At 43.2% G+C, this 20,474-nt stretch overlaps 1 protein-coding gene across 1 annotated transcript in view; it reads left to right on the forward strand.

Moving 5' to 3' along the window:
* The window catches only part of dcdc2c (doublecortin domain containing 2C), a gene marked incomplete at both ends in the record, with an annotated part of 97,969 nt that extends 78,247 nt beyond the window's left edge, over positions 1 to 19,722 (forward strand). The window contains one exon of the mRNA XM_079174691.1: positions 19,600 to 19,722. Coding sequence (XP_079030817.1) covers positions 19,600 to 19,722 — 123 coding nt within the window. The remainder of the gene's footprint in view (positions 1 to 19,599) is intronic.
* Between the last annotated feature and the right edge of the window lie 752 nt (positions 19,723 to 20,474).

Raw genomic sequence — 20,474 nt, forward strand, 5'->3', positions numbered from 1 at the left:
CAGAAAAACAGTAAAGGCTGATGTCCCTGAAAGCTGTGACCTGAACTTATCCGATATGCAGAGTGAGGAGGAAAACAAGATAAATGTTATGTTGACTACTCCTCCTCTGACTTTTCTGCCTTTTCAAGAAATATTTTGACAGTAGTATTACAATATTTATTTATGTAGATATTGTCAAGGTAGTATTAAGAGGATGTAAACAATTCTGGTCTCAATGGATTTAGCTCTTAAACTTATTCTATTGAAGCTTTTCTAACACTAAATGTCTTTTGGCATAAAGAATTCTGCCAGTGCAGGATGCAGTGAAGACCCCCTTCGGACTTGAGTCTTGCAGCCTTTGGATAAAGACCCACTAAAAGATTTGTTCACTTCAAATTAGAGGAAGTCAAGTGTGTTTGACATTTTAGTGTTTGAACTTATGTAGCCGGGTACAAGAGGTCCGCTCGCTTCCAACAAAACATTGCTGAAGTCACAATGGGATTTCTAGGTACAAAGCGACAGACCGATGGCATTAATATTTCTTTGTAGCACATTTGTAGAACTCGTCTTAACTCCAGCCATGAGAATATACATCAATATATTATGACAAAATTATGTGCCTATTCAAGTCCACATGTATTCATAGCCAGCGGTTATTTGCGTTCTGTGTAAGATGTTTGCATAGTGCGACTAACTGATCATTTTGTAAAAATACCAGTTGTTCAAGCACATTACATTATCTCACTCTCATATCTGATATATGTAGTTGTAATTAGACACCGAATTTTATCAGCTAATCAAGAGTAATATACAAGTACGATTTTTTTTTGTTGCTGTCAGCGCAAAAAGCATCGCAGCAACAAGTTGCAGAAAAAGCCTCTTTGCAATGTTATCTCATTAGCGGTAATTATAACAGATATCATCCTGTATTATTGTGTCAACCAAAATGCCCTGAAGCTAAAGTCCTTCCCCCAGCCCAACGCCTGTTTCCACATAACACTGACTGGGTTTCGCTATGCCATCTTCTCTTTGCATAAACAGTGCCTGCAGTCAGAGTCTGCTCTGATCAAAGGGACAAATCTATCCAGGAGCAATCAGGTTGCTGTGCTAGCCCGGGCTGCTGACAACTCCAGGCTCTTTGATCAGAAATACATCATCTTCAGCGGGCTGCCTGCCTGGATGCCTTTGTCTGGGGCCAGGAAGTAGGGGAAGCGATAGCTCCCTCTCGGTGCTCTTCTTCACTGCTACGCCTTTTGGCAGGCGAGATGAAAGCTACCCCAATTATAAGTGAAAATACCCCCAATGAACTGAGCTGAGCTTCTGGGGTGCCGCTAGAGCCACCGCCCCCCCCCTATATCACCACTAAATCTCTGTTCGCTGTTTGTGCACGATGGTACAAAAGATATTGTCAATTTCTCCCTTTTCTCTTCCCGTGTCTTTCTTGGTGAAATGAGACTTTGGTTGAGATAGCGGTGCCAGTGCAATTGAGGTCACATCCAAAAGCATCGGTCTCCCTCCTCCCAATTTAGTAACTGCAGTTCTAATAACATGGTCCTGTCGGCAAGGAAAAAGAAAAGTGAATGTCTGGGCCTCTAAGCGTGCCTCCTTCGCTCTCCTCCCCTGCTTTCAACCCCTTGACTGTGAGCTAAAACGATTTTTTTTTTTCTTCCACCAGCTTCAAGAGGTGGAACAGGAGATGTTGAATGATGGACAGGTGTGCAGGCATTGTGCTGTTCTGCTCTGCACTGAAGGAGATCATTGATTTGCATTACAGCCCCACACATAAAGCACACACACACACACACACACACACACACACACACACGCCCCCATCCACATCTTACTGTTCCACCCGTATGGCTGCACCACCACCTCCCACACGGCAGCCCACACCCAGGCCTCCTAATCAAGGAGCGAATGTTTATCCCACTTCCTGTCTTTTATATGGGCGGAGTGTTATCTCCGGCTTCTGATAGCACCTCACCTGGGCTGACCTGAGAGGGAAAGCTATCACACCTCGATGCAGGCTTTACAAGCCGGCTCAGACGATGTCAGAGCCATACATTACCTCGCAGAGAACATACATCGGGATGTATTAAATGAGGTTTATTGCAGGAGACTTAACCTTTCTCGCTGTCATGCTTGGCTCATATCTTGGCTCAAACAAATCAAACCAATTTCACTTTGAATAAATTACCCAAAAGTGTTTTTTTTTTCTCCCCTTCTTGAAGTACACAGAAAAAAAGAAGCATCAACACCCAGGGAAGCCGGTGCTGCTTAGAGGTGTAATCCCCTGCGTCAACAGCCTCAGAAGCATATCAGGTGTCTTTTAAGCTCATCCACCTGTCAGTGAGCTCTTCCAGCAATTACACATCTGTCAAGTGTCACCTATCTCAGCTCTCACTGACAAGGGTTATGTCAAGCACTCAGCCATTACGGCGGCCCAAATGGAGTCTGCATTGTTTAGAGCCGGCAGGAAGTGACTGCGGTATGGAAGAGTGAGCATGGTGTCCATAGTGTGACCGGGAAGCCAAGCTAACGGGTAGTTTCGGGGATGTGGGGGGGGGGGGGGGGGGGGGGGGGGGGGGGGGTTGTCTTCTGTCCAGATCTCTTTTCTTACGTCTCCTCATATTTCTCAGAGCTCGATTGGCAGCAACGGTGTTTTTTGTTCGCTACATTGAGCCTCGAGACTCATCCGGGCTGGTTGAATCTTTGCCCAGGGCAACGGCTTTTATATGCATGAGCTTGATTTGACCTGTCTTCAGGCTGTGAATAGAGTTATGCAAAAGAGAAAATGAGGCAGAATATTAAATATATCAGGTGTAACTTTACAACGTGCTCCATAATTGTCTCACGGTCCGACTGTTGATATGGAATTCAGCGTATACTGTTTCTATAGTTTTCATTTCCCTTTTGTAGAGTCTATTTTTTATTTATATATATATATAGTGCTTATTTGCATAAAAACACACTATTTAAATCATGAGGAAATAAATGATTCTATTTGTTTTATATTTGCTTTGATTAAAGTTTTTTCGGGGCAATATTAGTTTTAATTATGTGTTAATAGCTGCTTAGAGCTAGTGTTAGGAAGTTAAACGGGTCATAATTCCCTTTCTAATATGTATTACATATTGCTATGAAAACATCTCCCAAAAACAGCTGTATTTATTCAACTGTCTCGCCAAAGACGGAATTTTAAAAGATCGGACTTGAACACATCATGAGAATGTTTTAATTTACCTTCACCCAATACTCATTTGCACTGTTTTGTGCTTGAACGCATCACATGCGTTACCCAATCCAACCTCTGTTAACGTAAGCTGTTAGCTCTGTTATCAGCAGCACTGGGCAGAAGAGCTGTTCACTGAGATTACTCTGAGCAACATGCATGGGAATGAATTAATGCTGATATCTTGTTCGCATAACCGGCAAAAAAAGATGATCACAATTATTTTTCACTGATTTTCAACTGTTGGCAGATGTTAAAATTGGCCACTATGACCACCTCTGATTGTAGATTGCAAACCCGAAAACATTGTTAAATTGACTTGAACTACACCACCATTAGTCTACTGTTAGCTACTGTAATATTGTGCCCAAGGTTGTCACACAATCTTTTTCAAGGTCTTCAAAAACTACCCCTGGACACCCCTCAGCCCTCTTTAATATTTAAGTGCATATTACAGTCTGAAAGGATCATGAGATTGTGTCCTGTCTGTGTCGCCAGTTGTAATGGCTGTTAACACTCTTTGTTGCTTTCTCAACTGAATTCTGTATCACAGGTGCTGTGCTCCGCGTTAAAAGCTTGCAAAGTAAAGAACGAAAGATTGAATCTGGGTCACTTTAATGCTCTCGTCCGTCACACCACTACATCTCCTCAGGCCTGAGACGCAAGGCACATTGTCAAGTATTAATGAAGAAAACGTCCCTGTAGGGCTAGTGTTTGTCAAACCAAATTACATACATTCAGTTGGAAAGGTGAGGATTAATCTTTCAAATCCCTTCTGGATGCGTAGGATGCACACTGGAAATAACCCCCCTGACGCTGACGCGAATTGGCTGAGCAGAAGCATTGTGCTGTTATGGTATACATACTGCAGGGCGAGATGCCAGTAAACTAGTGAATATGCTGACAGCAATACAATAAGTTCTATAGTGGCAGCAGCTGTTAAATATGCACACACTTAAACACAAACTGGGACAGAATATACTCTTAACGGTGTGCCAGTCACTGTTTGGTGTTTCATAATTGTGTTTTTCCATTTTGGGCTTTTCGTTGAATGAATAATTCTGACTGACGATAGAAAATGCAGAGAGACAAACAAAACAGAGGAGCAATACTAAGTTTGAGGCGAGGCTTTAAAATAATAAGAAAAAAGACAGAACCTGCTTGACAATAATGTCTTGCTTATGTGGTAACACAGCAGCAATCCTTTTGTGGGAGCTTAAAACACATGCAAATATTTCTTTCATTTATTATAATCACATGAAGAAAGAGTGCATGAAAAAACACAGTCAAACGTACTCATGTAAAACAAACAAAACAACCAAAAATACTCTAAACTCTGTTCTTGTATAGCCAGCTGTATATGTCAATAGCTCTGTGTTTTTTTTACTGGCCTTTCTTCCACAAACCGCTTTACAATGATGGTTGAAGCTTTTGTCCCATGTAGCAGTTTTATTTGGATGCGGGCAGAAAAAAATAATTCCCAATCAATTAAATGCCACTGATAATACACAAGACACGCTGCTGTGAGAAACGGAAAAGCAATCCACGTCCTCGCTCATTTATAGCAGGGATTTGGTCTACCACGGGAAAGAAGCATTGGAGGTGGATCTGCAGAATTCCCCCCTCCATCTATCCTGCTAGTGTCTTGCTGAGATTTAAATAAGCCTAAAGATTACTTGAGGGCCTTTAAATGCAAATTTTGGTGAGTGTGCAAAGCCCCTCCTGTAAACCTCAGCCTTATCATTTGCCTCCCAGATTAGGGCCTGTCTGAGATGGGAAGCTGGCTCCAGGCCCCCCAATAAGCTGCCGGCCAGGGGGAGAGCGAGACCGAGAGAGAGAGAGAGAGAGAGATGGATGGAGCAGGAAGGGGCTTGCCATGGATATGTGCGCCAAGGTCAGTGGTGGCTGCACTCACAATAATCTGCAACTATCAAGAGACCTGCATCTGGGGGTTTGCTTATCTCACTGTGCGTTTGTGTGTTTGTAGCTATACTTCAAACACATACTCACACGGTCACAAGGGCTCTGAGCCAGGATCTTTGACAGATTAGGCAATAATCAATTAACAAATTAAGAAAAAGTAAGCATAACTGCCTCGTATCCCACGCATTATAAAACACTTTGGTGTACAGCTACAGCGATTGGCCCAGTGTCCTGCGCTTTTTATGGGGGGCGGATAACAGATGTCGGAAAGGGCTTTGATAGGTATCGTAGCTCTGAGGAAACTCCAAGTATATGTATGGTTTTGAAACATGAAAGAATCCTGGCTTGTGGATGCATTTATATTTGAATGGCACCCACTTCATTACCTAATGATTTGAAAAGGCTGTTAGGGAGCTGAGTCTGAGCCAACGAACCCATGACCCTGCTGAGTCAATGTGCTAAACAGACACAGACTCTGCTTCAGGCAGCTACACTTCTCACACCATGGAAAAAGGAGGTTACACTAGACTTTATTAAACCACACCAGCCTGTGCAAGAATTTAATACAACGCAAGTTTGTCCAAGCAGCTATAATCAATATTTTTATCATAACGATGGATCAAATGATGATGGTATGTGAAAAGGGTTACTGGTAGAGTGACAAACTCAGATAACCTTTATCAAGTCTGCAGTTCCACTCAGCTTTACAAAGCTTAATAGCATCTTTCGGTCCTTGCTTTTGGTGCTCTATCTGCCCAGCACGAAACGGCACACACAAATAAAGTAAGCAACTAGCTCATGAACATTTAGCAGCAAAAGACCAATTAATAAAGACATAAAGAGTTGCTGGGGATGGAATACAGAGCTATAAACAGACTAAATATTTGACTTACATTCGTGGAGTGGATAGAAAACTGTTAAATGAGACACCCACAAATGTCTTGGTGCTCAACGGGTTTGGAAATGACCGTTTCCAGCACATTAGAAGAGGAGAAAATAGCTTTTGAGAACATAACTTTGGGAATAAAATGTATTGACTTCCTTCTGTAAACTTCAATATAGACTAAGTCGTATTGTTTTTATTTGGATCAGCCATTACTGGAACTGCAGCTTAAGGCAATTCTGCATTGGCTTTACTGGTGAAACGTAATGGTTGCTGCTTAGCAGTATGACTTAAGCAGTTGTGTTGCTCAAGGGCACTACCATAGTAGCTGTTTGGGAGTGTGCATTTACTTTCCCTGCTCTGTTTCGCGCTTGGCTTTTCATGCCCCTGCTTCTAAAAACCACTATAGCTACCACTATAAGTGCGCAAAGCTATCCATTTTGCTACACATCCGACGATCTGAAGCACTGAAGTCACTGAACTGCACCACTATCCTTCAATGTGCGCGTACGGTAAAGCACATTATGTCACTCCACCCTTTGATTTTTCAACCTTGCTGTAGATTACGTCCTGTGCATCTGGCACAGTGTGTAGGCACAGCTGGTGTCAACAAGGACCTATGCTGTCAAAAAGCACCAAACTCGGGTCAAGGGCATGAAGGGAAAAGTTAGTGATGTTGGGAGGAAGGGTGGTGGCAGTCCTGACTGATGTTGTGGTTGACTGCTTGCTCTCTACCCACCCACCTCCCCCTAACAAACACACAGGCGTGCGCGAACGCACACACGCACGCACGCAAACACACACACACACACACACACACCTACACACACACACACACACACACACACACACACACACACACACACATCCACAAAGAGACCTCTTTTATCCCCTTTTTCTTTACTACGTCCCCTTGTCATACAGCTTCCCCTCCTCCCTCCCAGGTGCTCAGAAACAATGTGGATAAGGTCGAGGACATGAGGAGCCCACCGGAGAGAGAACAGATGTCACATGCCTCTTGCACCACGATCAGGGATGTGTGTGTGTGTGTGTGTGTGTTCTGTGCTGTGACAGGTAGCGTGTCGTGGTTGAAAGGTAAAGCCAGGTCCTACTCCCAGAAGGCCAATAAGGGGGAGGGGGCACCAGGATAAAGAGAAATGTATGAAAATAGTTCCTGGATGTAGAAACCTTGTTGTCTGCTGTTTGGCGTGATCTTTGAAAAAAGGCTGTCGTTTCAGAACTGTAAAATGTCACCTCGTATATGGGACGTTTTCATACTGCGCTCAGAAAAACATCCCCAATAATCAATAAATAAACAATAAAATGTGCATTTAATTTTAACTGCTGCCCTAGAAAACACTGAAGTAAATCACTGACACAACCATCTCCGAGTGGAAAGTCATTTACTGCTGTTACAGCTGACAAGACGAGGTCTTTTGTCATGGCAGCGTGCACGCATGCTTTCATTTATCATTCATGGGTCATATTGTTCTAGATTGGTGATTAGACCGTTGGCAGAACCAGAGCTACAATAATGGCCTGAACATATGCACGTACACAAGCACACACATCAATTAGAGTTTACTCTTTAAATTTGAAATATATGTGTATGTGTATGTGTATGTATACACTCACCGGCCACTTTATTAGGTACACCTTGCTAGTACCGTGTTGGACCCCCATTTGCCTTGGTGGGCTACAGCAGCAGAAGACCACACCGGGTGCCACTCCTGTCAGCTATCAGGAAACTGAGGCTACAATTCACACAGGCTCACCAAAATTGGACAATAGAAGATTGGAAAAACGTTGCCTGGTCTGATGAGTCTTGATTTCAGCTGCGGCATTCAGATGGTAGGGTCAGAATTTGGCGTAAACATGAAAGCATGGATCCGTCCTGCCTTGTATCAACAGTTCAGGCTGGTGGTGTAATGGTGTGGGGAATATTTTCTTGGCACACTTTGGGCCCCGTAGTACCAATTGAGCATCGTTTAAACGCCACGGCCGACCTGAGTATTGTTGCTGACCATGTCCATCCCTTTATGACCACAGTGGACCCATCTTCTGATGGCTACTTCCAGCAGGATAATGCACCGTGTCACAAAGCTCAAATCATCTCAAACTGGTTTCTTGAACATTACGATGAGTTGACTGTACTCCAATGGCCTCCACAGTCACCACATCTCAATCCAATAGAGCACCTTGGGGATGTGGTGGAACGGGAGATTCGCATCATGGATGTGCAGCCGACAAATCTGCAGCAACTGCGTGATGCTGTCACGTCAACATGGACCAAAATCTCTGAGGAATGTTTCCAACACCTTGTTGAATCTATGCTATGACGAATTAAGGCAGTTCTGAAGGCCAAAGGGAGTCCAACCCGGTACTATCAAGGTGTACTGAATAAAGTGTCCGGTGAGTGTGTATGTGTGTGTATGTGTAAAATTTAAAAGTACTATATGCTCTTGATTAAGATAGCTTTACCGTTTGTCGTAATTACACACACATTAATGTACATTCACCTGTGAATTAACTCATTAGAAATCACGCTGATAACAGTCCTGCCATGTCCACCTACCACATGGAAAGTGATCCACTGCGTCCCCTGTGATACCTCCCTCTGTGTTAATGTACACATTCATTATTCAACACGGCCTGTCAGATTAACAGAATATTCGGCAGATTAGCTGGTTAGCTGTCTGGTGGTCTTGTCTTTTATCCAGTGACTAGACTGCCCCGGCTAAGCACATCATAATGGCAGCAATCCCAGGTGGTGTGTAGTGTAGGAGGAGACCTACTTTTGATCTGGTCTCCAGTTTCTGAACGGTTTGGATGGATTATGTTGTCTCTAAATGTTTGCATTGAATGTTGACTGATCACAATTCCACTCTTGTATGTGTATGAATATTTACATGTCATGTTTGGCCACAAGGGGAAAAGGATTTATCCTTCAGTTGCTGTCAGAGACATCTGTGAGCCAGCATCTCCTATACCTTCCAGGTACTGATGCCACTGTATAACCGGCAGAGTTTAAGTGTTCAAAGCCCCCTTCATGTGGCGGCCCGGTGAGTCCTGCATGATAAGCAGGCATCTTTCTCCTGCAGCATGGGTCTCCGTTAGATGATGAAGACATCAGAACCGAATGGGGCTGCTTCCTAGAAACACACGCTGTGTATGTGTTTGGGTAAATGCATGCATGTGTATTGGTCAATGTGTTTATTCAAGTGTGTTTGTGCGTCCTAACCAAGCCGTTTGGTCTCGGCCAGTCATTGCGGTTAGCAAGGCTTTGGCAGTCTTTCGTTTGAAGGTGACATCACTCTGAAGATTCTCCACTTGATTGTGTGCGTGTGTGTGTGTGTGTGTGTGTCTGTGTGTGCATTATGTGACTGAAGCTACAGAACGTGTGTATGTTGCACATATGCTGACAATTATACGTCAGTTTCCACAGGGAAACCAGTGGGCAGGGTGGAAAGTGTATTTGAACCTACATTACATAAGTCGACAATCACTGGGTATGGTAGTGATGGTAAACATGTTGGCAAGAAACTAATCAGGGAATCTTTCATCTTTTAGTGTTGCAGTTTATTCATCATTCTGGCGCAATATGTATGTTGAGATCCCGAGGGGCTGTGATGAGATGTGTGTGTGTGTGTGTGTGTAAAAGGAGAGAGGGTGAATGAGTTTGAAGGTGCATAAACGGGTCTATTCCCATAAATAATTAGTATCGCAACATTATTACAGTCAACAGATTTTTTTCAGAGTAGATGAGGCAAGAGCTTCATCAACCCGCTTATTCCAACAAACACTAAGGTTAGAATCATTAATTTATTGAGCGTATTTCATTGAACGGCCCTTTTTTTATTAATGTTTTACAAGAAGATTGCCTCATTCTCGAATTACCATCCGTGCTGATTCGGCCTTTGGTCTGGGACCGGTGCAACAGTCTTCTCAGTTCCATCTGCCGGGCCCCCTGAGTGTTTACAATTGCCTTCCGTTGTAAAAAATGGTCCGACTCTCCCTGCAGTTGACTTTTGTTAACTACCATGTCCCTGCTCTGTATATAGAGGAGAAGCAGCCAAAAGAGCACCGCGGGGGCATCGTAAAAGAGCCTCACAGGATATTGAAATAATGGCCGTTGTTTGCAAAAACAGGAAAGCCCAACTCAAATCCTTTCCTCGTGCATTTGTCCTAAGCAATCATAAAATCTTCCGAAAACACTCAGAGTTGTCTCTGGTCTGCTAATCCAATATGGAATGGGGCACATAGAAAAGAAACATTGCCTCTAACTACCTAGTTATCTGGCTGATTCTGCCAAGCACCCTGAATCTGTTCAGAATTTTGGCCTATCAGTCTGGAGAGCGAGGGCACAGGCAGTGAATTAATGGTCAGGAGATTTATTTGTTTGGTGTAATAAGGACTGTAAAACAGTAAGAGCTCTGTGCAGCCTTGCAGGCCCCCTGCCCCGTGGGTACAATCAAATGTTGCCAGTAAATCAATAGAGCTGGAAGAGGTTTTTATAACCTGAGTTTAACACCAGGCTCTAAGTGCTCCAGGTGGCAGGTCATTTGTTCATTATCCCAACTTATCACAATAAACAATGGCAACTCTGATTGGACTACTCTGCTACCGCGAGAGGAAAAATTGGAGAGGAAGAAGACAAAATTCTCAGGTGGGCAAGGGTTAGCTAATAAGGAAGGCAGGGAGTGGGCAGGAGACAGGGGAGAACCTGAAGATGAACCACTGTAATTACGTACAGGAGCACAGGGGAGGACTGGGACGATGCGAGTAACAGATAGTGTGAGAGCTCGACAAGCTGTCGGCCTGTACCGATGACTCCTCTGATGCCAGGGTTATAATCATGCATCTCCTCCCGGTGCCACCAACAGGTCTGGGCTTTTAATATCGTAAATACAAACGGTGCAGCCTGACACTGTACATCTCGCTGTAAAAAGAAGAAAAAAAGGGTTGCTTCAATCATTTTGTGGCTCCTTTTTAAACAGCTGGCCTTGAATTATATTGCAAATGAGAAGTATGTGATAGCGACAGCAGATCATTAAAAAACAGTAAAGTTTAAATGACCATCACCACAGAGATACAGTTCAGGTACAGGCATCATTTGTGCTTAAATACTTATGGAAAAGGAGATTTAAACATGATCCTCATGCGGGAGGTAAAGCAGTAAAATATGCCTACATGCTGTTTGCAGATGGCTTTACCCAAAGGACCTTACAGTAATGTGAGTGCATTTTGGTGACCCCACTGGGAATTGAACTTCTGACCCATCACAACCACAGGCTTCATCAACTAGACTACGCTGGTGCACATGGGTCTGCACCTTGTAAATGTGAGCAGTTTGTTTGCAAAGGACGCAGCATTATAGGAACACACGTGGAATATCGTCGCCCCACGGTACAATGCAAAATGACTCCAATCTTAGTTATTCAACTTTTTTTGTGCTTAATTTATGACTCCCGTACAGGAGCGTGGCAGCTGGAGTTTGTAATTATACAACACACTCCACTTTTTCTAGTCTGCTGCCGACACGCTACTGCATAATTTACATGTCTATTAGCTCATCAATTACAGTGTAATTACTTAGATGCACAACTGGCTTTTTACCATATTATAAAGCAAGTCATCAAATGAATAAGTGAACAAACAAGGCGATAAAGATGGAGCAGACAAAGATGTAAATTGAAAAAGCTGGATTTTCAGTATGTAGCAAGAAGTCACCCCAGTTCTTCCAGCATTGTTCTCTTTCTTCTTCTTCTCTGGTTGTCTCAGACGGCCTCATCCTCGGCTTATCATCTGCATTTGTTTACCCCTGATTCCACTGCTCTGCAAAGCATCTCATGATTCATTACTGTGATTAATAAGCCTATCATGTGAAACAAAAATACTGTGGCGTTGCATCACAAAACTCATTGTCTCTCCCATAAGCTTTTCTCAGGGATGCATAATCTAGCAGCATGAATCTGTTCCTGCTTCTCTCTCTTTCTCTTTTGTTCTCTCACCGTCCCTCTCTCTCTGTCACTGTTTGATGAATTAATGACAGAGTGATTTTAGAGATGCATTATCCAGGACTAGAATTGAATTGTAATGGAAACAAACAGAGACAGTGGTGTAGGTCGGGGTGGCAAATCTATTGACCATCAGCAGCACCTCATCCAGTATGCATTACTTATGGAGGATAGATTTGTTTTTGTGCCGTGAATACTAAAACTCGAGCCAACACTTGCTACTTAAAGTGTTGATGAGCCCTTTGCAATTTGGCAGTAGAGGGATGTGACTGACAAACACAAGGCTCTCTAGGATCTTCAAACTGCAACGGGGTGTGTGTTTGGGGTTATGTTGGGACCATATTTTTTTTTTCCATTCGTGATTGGTGTGAGCTTCAAACTGTGTGGCTCGTAGATTAAAATAAAATGGATAAACCATAAATAATTTTGAATATTTATGGATGAAGTTAAAAGAAATAAATGGCAGTGATCCCATCATCCTCTCACTTGGAGCACAGCTGCAATGAAAAGCATCTTTGCTGCAGCTCTCCGATGTTGCACATTCTTTCTCAAAACATATGCATCTTACACAGACAACACTGTCTTGACTCAAACAGTTTGTATAAAAGGCATCCTTGAAATATACATTTAATAAACAAAGGCTTCATTTCTTTGCAGTTTTTGGACCGTCGTTGAGCCCAGAACAGCACATTCGGCGCTCAGAGCATTCACTGCTGTTGTTTTGGCTGCTGCAGGTCATAGCTGTGTTACATCTGGGGAAGTTAGCCTTGGTAATGGACTCCAGAAGGGGTCCGGGAGTTAAACAGTGATGAGCAATGGAAACTGTGGTCAGCAAGAGAGCAGCTGTAACCCTCTAACAGGCGTGGACAAGATTGGAGGAAGGAAACAGCCAAACGTTCAGAGGCCCAGCGATGGGTCTATTTTAGGAGAAGGCTGAAGGGGGAGGAGGGGGGGTGGGGGGGGAGCAGCAGCACATGTGGCTATGCTGCAGGCCGACTGTTGAAGAAGTAGTGAGAGCTCAGCGGGAGCTCAAGAGCGCTGGAGATGAATTGCTTGTACAGAGGCACTGTTAACTCCTAAAACTAGTTTTTTAATGTTGGGTGTGCCTCGAGAGTTTGTGTAAAGGGTAAGTGGAGCTACACAAGTACAGCCCTGGAAAAAGATATGTGGCAAGCCACCGTTGCATAATCCTCCAGGGACATGGGTTAGAAAGTAGCAAAGGAGCTGTAAAGAGAACGAGAGGAAGAAAGAGTGTGTAGCCTGCTGCTTTTGTGTCATTAAGGTCTGTCATACATGTAAGTGCCCTCTCAGGTTCCGTCCTTCACCTTTGACCCCCAGAATGATCCTCGATTAATGCCGCTTGTGGAGCACAAGAGATTCTTTGTGAACATGCAAAATAAATAGCTGATGCCGTGAAATGTGTATTAGCCCCCGTGGGCTCAGTCGTCTTCGCAGTTGAACAATTCTTATTGACGAGTATTTGCTGCCAGCGCAAGTTATTGTCTAAATAATTGACAGTTGATCAGGCTCAGTGGAAATCAACAAAATGGTTTAATAGGTGAAGATGTTTCTGCTGGAATCAATGATTATTACTCAAAAGGGGGCCAGGCTGTTATTGCGAGGTCATCTTTTAGATGGACTTAGCTGTTTACATTTTAATCTGGCTTTTATTTGTGTTTTGAGTTCCAAAGATTCTTGCCATAAGGCTGAAATCCCCTCGTCTGGCTTATGTCTTGACAAAGTAAATAAATGATCCGTTTCCCTCGCCAGTTGGGTTGGAATGTCAAAGGTCAAGGGGTCAGAGCTGCAAGCAGACAAATTAGGTTTGAGGACACCATACACTCAGTTCTCCTCTATTTGATTACTGCCTACCATGTGCCCTATAACATGGACAAACAACCCAAGCACAGCTCACTGGTGAGTTTAATATTGGAAACGTGAAGGTGAACATACGAGCGTAGTAATTCAGTCACCTTCAACATCCAACAGTGAACTTTCGTCAGAGCGGTTCTGTTTGTTTGAGACCTCATGTGGTTAAAACAAATGGGTTTTAAGACAAGCTACCCTGGTTAGAAGGTGAGGTAAAGCATCTGGCAGTATGCAGCAGCTCAATGGGAAGAAAAGAGTTCTATGTGTCTCGTTATTGTTGAAAAGTTAGGACTTCTCCTGTGCAATCTGTCATTTGTTTTCAGGGACAACCCACAAGGAATGGATCTCATTTCAAACATTAAAGCTTCCGAGGGACTTGAAGTAAACAAATTAGACTTGGTGGTTCAGATGGCTCAAATGACAATATTTCTTAATAATTGGAGATGATAAAGAACGTCTTTGATATATTGGAGGCTTCACCATGTCTGGAAAGCAGTACGAAAGGAAGCCTGCGGTTTCACTTCCCAATCGCTGTCTCATTATAAACCTTCACAGCAATACATTTTATAATGTTGTGTTTGACTGCATAAATAGTTATGATTTGGCACAAACACGGGCGCTGTGGACGTCAGCCCTCTGCCAGCCTCTCTGTGCACACGATAGAGTGCAGGGAGCCTCTCTGGTGGAAATTATGAATATGAAGTCATGCATTATTGGTTTGCAGGTGAATTTATTTATTCTCCTGTTAAAGTCGGAAATGTAAGCCAGCCAGATCAATGTGGGAGAGTTCATCTCTGTCCACCTAATCATTTGCTAATGGCTACTATCAATTGTCTGCCCACGGCTCCTGCATCCAACACTGTTGCAATTAAAGTCAACAAGCACATACTGTACTGTCGACTAAAGGTGCTTTAGCATGGGGATTCCAGGTTAATGTATTGATTATCTTCTGCGTGGTAAATTGGATTTATTCCACATCATCAGTCTTGTTTGTTTATTTATAATCACACTGTAATTTATCAAAAATGAAAGATTTCCCATCTCGCTGATGGGTGAGAGCGTTAGCTGTCAAGGTAATCAAATGTACTGTTTCATTTTTGAAGTTTAACACCACTCTTTTGATTTATGCACCAAATGCCGTCAAACAATAAAGTAAATCTGAGGAAATGTAAAACCCCCCCAAAAAAAACAAAGTGAGTCCTAAAAGAAAGAATAACGGATCTAAATGCGCAGCGCTGTGGGAATGCAACACTGGACCCTGCTTGTATGTCACACAGACTGAACAACAGCTTGCACTTTTTGAACATGTTACTTATTTATTTATTAGTTTGCTAGCCAGCCAGCCCTGCACCCACATTCTTGTGCTTCTGCCAGCATCGACAAATACTACACAATACAAAGGAATGCCTGCTTTTGGAGTCCTATTATTTATTCATGATGCCCTGGAGTCTTTCTGTCCATGCCAGACGTTGTTTTAGTGTTCCTGTCACTGTTTCTCTCACTGTTTTTATACAGACGGGGACACTGGTCTAACTACATCTTCAAATCACTAAAGGGAAGTAGTGGTGGCTGTGTATGGTTAGTGGTGTGCACATTTGTGTTTGCACCTATGCATGTGTGTGTGTGTGCATACATTACTGACATATACTGTATTGTAATGTCTGCCTGCATTAGTGCATCTTTTGTTTTGGCCAAGAATTCCTCCAACTCCATATGATTAACATTCAAGGCAAAAAAAACTGTGAACATCCTTTTTGCATTTGTTATCCAGGGCAAGCTCTGCAAATATCCATAATGCATAAGACAAACAGCTACTTATTTTTTTTGATATTATTCATATCTTCAATATATTATGGTTATATCTTTGTTGCTGGAAGTGATCCGGGGCTTCTTAAGTCACTGTCGAGCTCAGGAGAGCGTTCTTATGTGTGTAACACAGTGTGCGAGGGTCCGCACAGTAAGCTAATGTACTCCACCTCCCCTTGGGTAGAGCTGTCTGGATCATCTCATCAGAATCCCATACATCCATCCATCCCAGCTTTACGACGCTATAAGGCTGCACGGGGCGTAATAAAACGGTCTTAGCGGAGAGAGGCGAGTTGTGCAGCAAGGTGGCTTTTCACCATACTATAATATTCCCCCTGTTGTCTGCACTTTAAACCTGTCTCACACTGACAAGCGTGCGTCACCCTGTGGAGTCAGTCGGGTCCCCCGTCACTGTCCAACCCACCTAGTCTGACTGACGCAAATCCTATAGAATTGCCTCGTTTGAATTTGAGCATGCGTCCCCTCTTGACACTTCCAGCATGTCTGCAGAGCTCCAGGAACAATATCGCCTATAGAATCAATCTCAGCGTTGCATTTGAGGCCTATAGGAGCCATTGATCAGCGCTTTTGATGTCACGGCCTTTCATAAATCGCGACCTTTTTTTAGTGCCGGCGTGCCCCGTCACTCATGGAGACCGTCTTGCTCGCGAGTCTTCTCCAGTGGGCAGAGACACAGATGCAGAAAGAGTCCGAGGTAAAAGCAGTGTCACAGGTGTCAATGCAGCTGCTCCGTACTGACAATTAGGCTCCTCTGGACCCCTGAAATGAAATCGGAGATGGCAAGCCCCTGACTTTGATCCTGATCTTGCACCTCATTCCAGAAATATGTAGTTGTGGGCGCCTCCAGGGGAATTCCGTTTTTTTTATTTTTTTTTATTAACAAATAAAAAAGGCAGTGCTCGGGTGGACTATGTTTTTTAAGAGAAATGGCAAGATCTGTAAGGTAGTAGTGTCATTCAATAGTCATTCCCATATATTTAAAAAGTCCAACAGTCAGCATTATGGGCTTTATGTGCTTGTGGGCCTTTCCAATGACACTGGGCCATCTTGTGCTAGTCTATGCTCTCTGACGCTCCAAGGCGAATGGGTTTTCAGGAGATGGCAGCAGTCAGAAGTGCTTTAGCTTGTTAAAATTGACCATAAACAGCTCATTGTTTTAAGGGGGCGAGACACGGTCATTTGATACCGGCACTAGACTGGCTTCTTGCCCCTCAGCTATCCTGTTATTTCATTCTAGTGAAATATTGCCAGTATAAGGCTAGCACACACTGCTTGGGAAAGATGTGTATTCTTTTACACTAGGGGAAATGTTCAGAGCTCCGACCTCAAAACCCATGGTGGATATTAATGTTACAGTGCATTTATTACAGCTTAATTTTGCTTTTATGTACAATATTGTCAGTTATGTCAAAATATTTGAGTGAGTGTCCTTCACTATTTGCATTTTTCTTTGAAACTGTTCTAGTAAAACAAAAGAACGTGAAGCGGCATGCAGCAAGAACATGATCACTAAAAAAATAGTAAAAGAAAGTTATTATTAAAAGTTGTTTTGGATTAATGCAGAATTCTTCTATGAAGATAAAAGAGATGGTGCTTTCAGTGCCCACCTGTCTTGCTTCCACAGTGCTGTCCCTCCACACCCCCGTCGCTCTGTTTCTCTCTTTCATATTCAGCCCATCATCGGTGTGCTGACGGCAGTCTGATGTGTTCTCAGCGTGCTTCTTTACATGCACATGTCAGCTCAGTTGAATGAGTCACCTGAACTGACAGCAGATGGTGCTCTTTGGGTACGAGATGCCTGATCCGTCCGCTCAGCCCACTCTCCGTGCAATCTATCATCATTCTCCGTCTCTGTCTTCTCCCCCAAGACCACTGAGAGGACTCTGGACCACCATTCTCTGTGCCATCATTTACTTTTGAGCAGGGGAATGTCAGCCCGCTCAGCCTTGGGCTTTTTATCCAGGGAGCTGGCGGCAGCTAGTCGACGTGCATTTTAGACAGGGATCCATGGGGCACTTCTTAATGATGTGGTTCAGTGATAAACCCGGGAAGACTGACTGACTGAAAATTGTCTCGGTGTGTTAAGGATAGCGAAAAAGAGGCACATTGTAGAGAGACTGCTGGAGGAAAGCATAGTGAGAGGGTAACTAAAGTTCAGTGCTTTAAACTTTCAAATTTGTCTCATTCTCAAATTGTTTTCATGATAAAGTGCATGAAAGATATAATTTAAACAAAGCCTAAAGTGGTGTAGGCCAAATACAGGAACATTGTAAAGTAAGGAAACCCTATCGATCAGACATTAAATGTGCACATAAAGACATATTTTACACCGAGAGTGTCTATAATGTTATATGAAGACATAATTAATTCATTTGGTAACCTGCGATTCAGTTTGTAGGATGTAGTTGTTCACAAGCTCTCTGACCCATTTCTGCGATGCAAATGTTTTAATATGCCAGAGTGTTGCAAGGAGCCAATCAGGTATATTGCATGTGATTAGATTAAAATCTGATTTTTCCGTCAACTCAGCAAAGCTGTATCGGTAGTCAATTAAGATCTGTCATAATGTGATGGAGGACAGTTTGAAATGATCCCCTGCTCTGCTAAATGTATGACAGGCTACTACTAAAAGGGTCACTGCCGCGACCTTGATCCACCAGAGGCTTTAAATACACAATCTGCTGGTTTCAGCATATGCAATATTTCTTGTAGTCTCCAAGTGAAACGTCAATGAGGTGTGTCTGCAGGCGCCTGTGCAGACAGTTCTTTATACATTTCCCATTTTCCCACACAATAGAAATCAATGCACGAGTAATTCACATATTCATTAAGAAAATATGTCCACAGTTCTAAACCTATTTGTGAATTAGCTGACAAATGATTCCCTTTCACATTAGCGCTTTGACGGAGCGGCAGGCAGTGGGATTCAGACTTGGACACTTTTTTTTTTTTCACGCGGTTAATAGTCCTACTTAATACTCATCAATCATAGCAGTCAAAAAATATTGATTGCTGGCTAGATTAAATCAGAGTTATTCCACTGCGATGGCTATTACAAAGTACAGCTATTACAGTGAAATAGTTCTTGATTTACTACGAGAGAAGACCTGCTGCCTTGTTGTACTGAGCTGTGTGGGTGCTTGTGTGTGTGTGTGTGTGTGCGATGAAGTGTGTGTACGTGCGTTGTTCAATCCAGCTGATTCCATCTTTATGCAGTGTTTAGAAATACATTTTCTTTTACCACAGCATGTATCTCCATTTCCATTTGCCGCCTGGAGCTTTATTACAAAGTAACTCTGCATAAGAATCGACTTTGACTACTTTGTTTTGTGAATGCAATTTTATTTTTTATTTTTTTGAGGGACCCCATGCGGTGGATGTTGCTCTGTATGACTACATCTTTGCATAATGCGGATGACCCATGAGTGTGTGTCAGCGATGACGTCATCAGATACTCATGGGTGCATTACTAAGAGCCCTAACACCTGTGATACTTTTGGTAATATTTATATCACACACACACAAACAAATACTCAAAACTTTGTGCTCCGAAAAAAACGATATTCTCCATTTGCTATATTCTGCCCGTTGCCTCACTGGCAGTATGGAACCACGCTCTGTTGGATATGTACTGTCTGCCCCATTTGACCTCTGTTGGCTTCATCACCAGGGAGTTCTAAAAGCCCTGTGAGTAGAGGGCCTGTTCTCCGCTGCAGTTGTGTGAGCTAAAACGCCTTCAGACAGGTGCTGCAGAGTGTGTGCCTCATTGCACCGAAACAGCTGGGGCCGGTGATCAGCGCTCACTGGAGATGACATCACCTGACAAGTGTTCATCTGACTCATCTCCCGCTCTCTGGCTTTCGACTCAGGCCCCTGACACATGCTTCACCTCGGAGGCACTGGTACAGGACAAGGGGCTGGGCCCGTGGCTGGAGGCGCCAAGTTCAGTCATGCCGCTGTACTATGCCGAGACCACGTATGAAGGAGGGTGAGGTAAGAGGGGCAGAGGCAGGTGATGTCGTCTCACTCATCTGCACACTTTTTGACAGGTGTGATGCTTTGCTTCAGCGCACCAATAGCCCTTTAATACCTCAAAGAAGAATGCTGCACTCATATATTAGGTTATAAGCCGGACACAAAGGGCAATTAAACTAGAGGAGTCAAGAGTAGGAACAAGGCTATTCCACTTTAGTGTGTAGGGTTGTGAATCAGGGAAGGTCCATCTCTGCCTAGGACATAAAACAGTGATCTCTTTAATTACATGGCATAAAATCCACAGTATAATATTCTCACCCCAGTATTATACAGGACTGGAGTCGTATGATTCTCTGGAGGTGACTGTCTCGTACTGTGGCAAGGGGAAAGCTGAAGGTAATGTAAATGGATGGGCTCTTTTGTAGGTTGCTGTAAAAAGCAATCAATTAATTTGGTAATTTATACATTTCAGTAGAAGGTGAACTGGATGGAATATGTGATTTGCCATTAAACTGTCCGACACATCATTCTTAACTTTAGATGGCTTTGCATGCACTGAAAGTCTGGCGGATGTGCTCTGCATGTTCGCAGTACATCGCTGTAGTGCCCCCTTTGTGATAAAAATCAAAGCCATCCAAAGTGAAATGAAAGGACGCTACATAAACTGACTTATAATGTCAACTCGTCCTCGTGGATTTGAAAATAAAATGAGCAGTTTAGCTCCACTTAAGACTAATTTGTATATTTACCTACATACTGTCTGTATGTA

The sequence above is a fragment of the Pholis gunnellus genome (genome assembly GCF_910591455.1).
Source record: "Pholis gunnellus genome assembly, chromosome: 15".
In the NCBI taxonomy this organism is placed as follows: domain Eukaryota; kingdom Metazoa; phylum Chordata; class Actinopteri; order Perciformes; family Pholidae; genus Pholis; species Pholis gunnellus.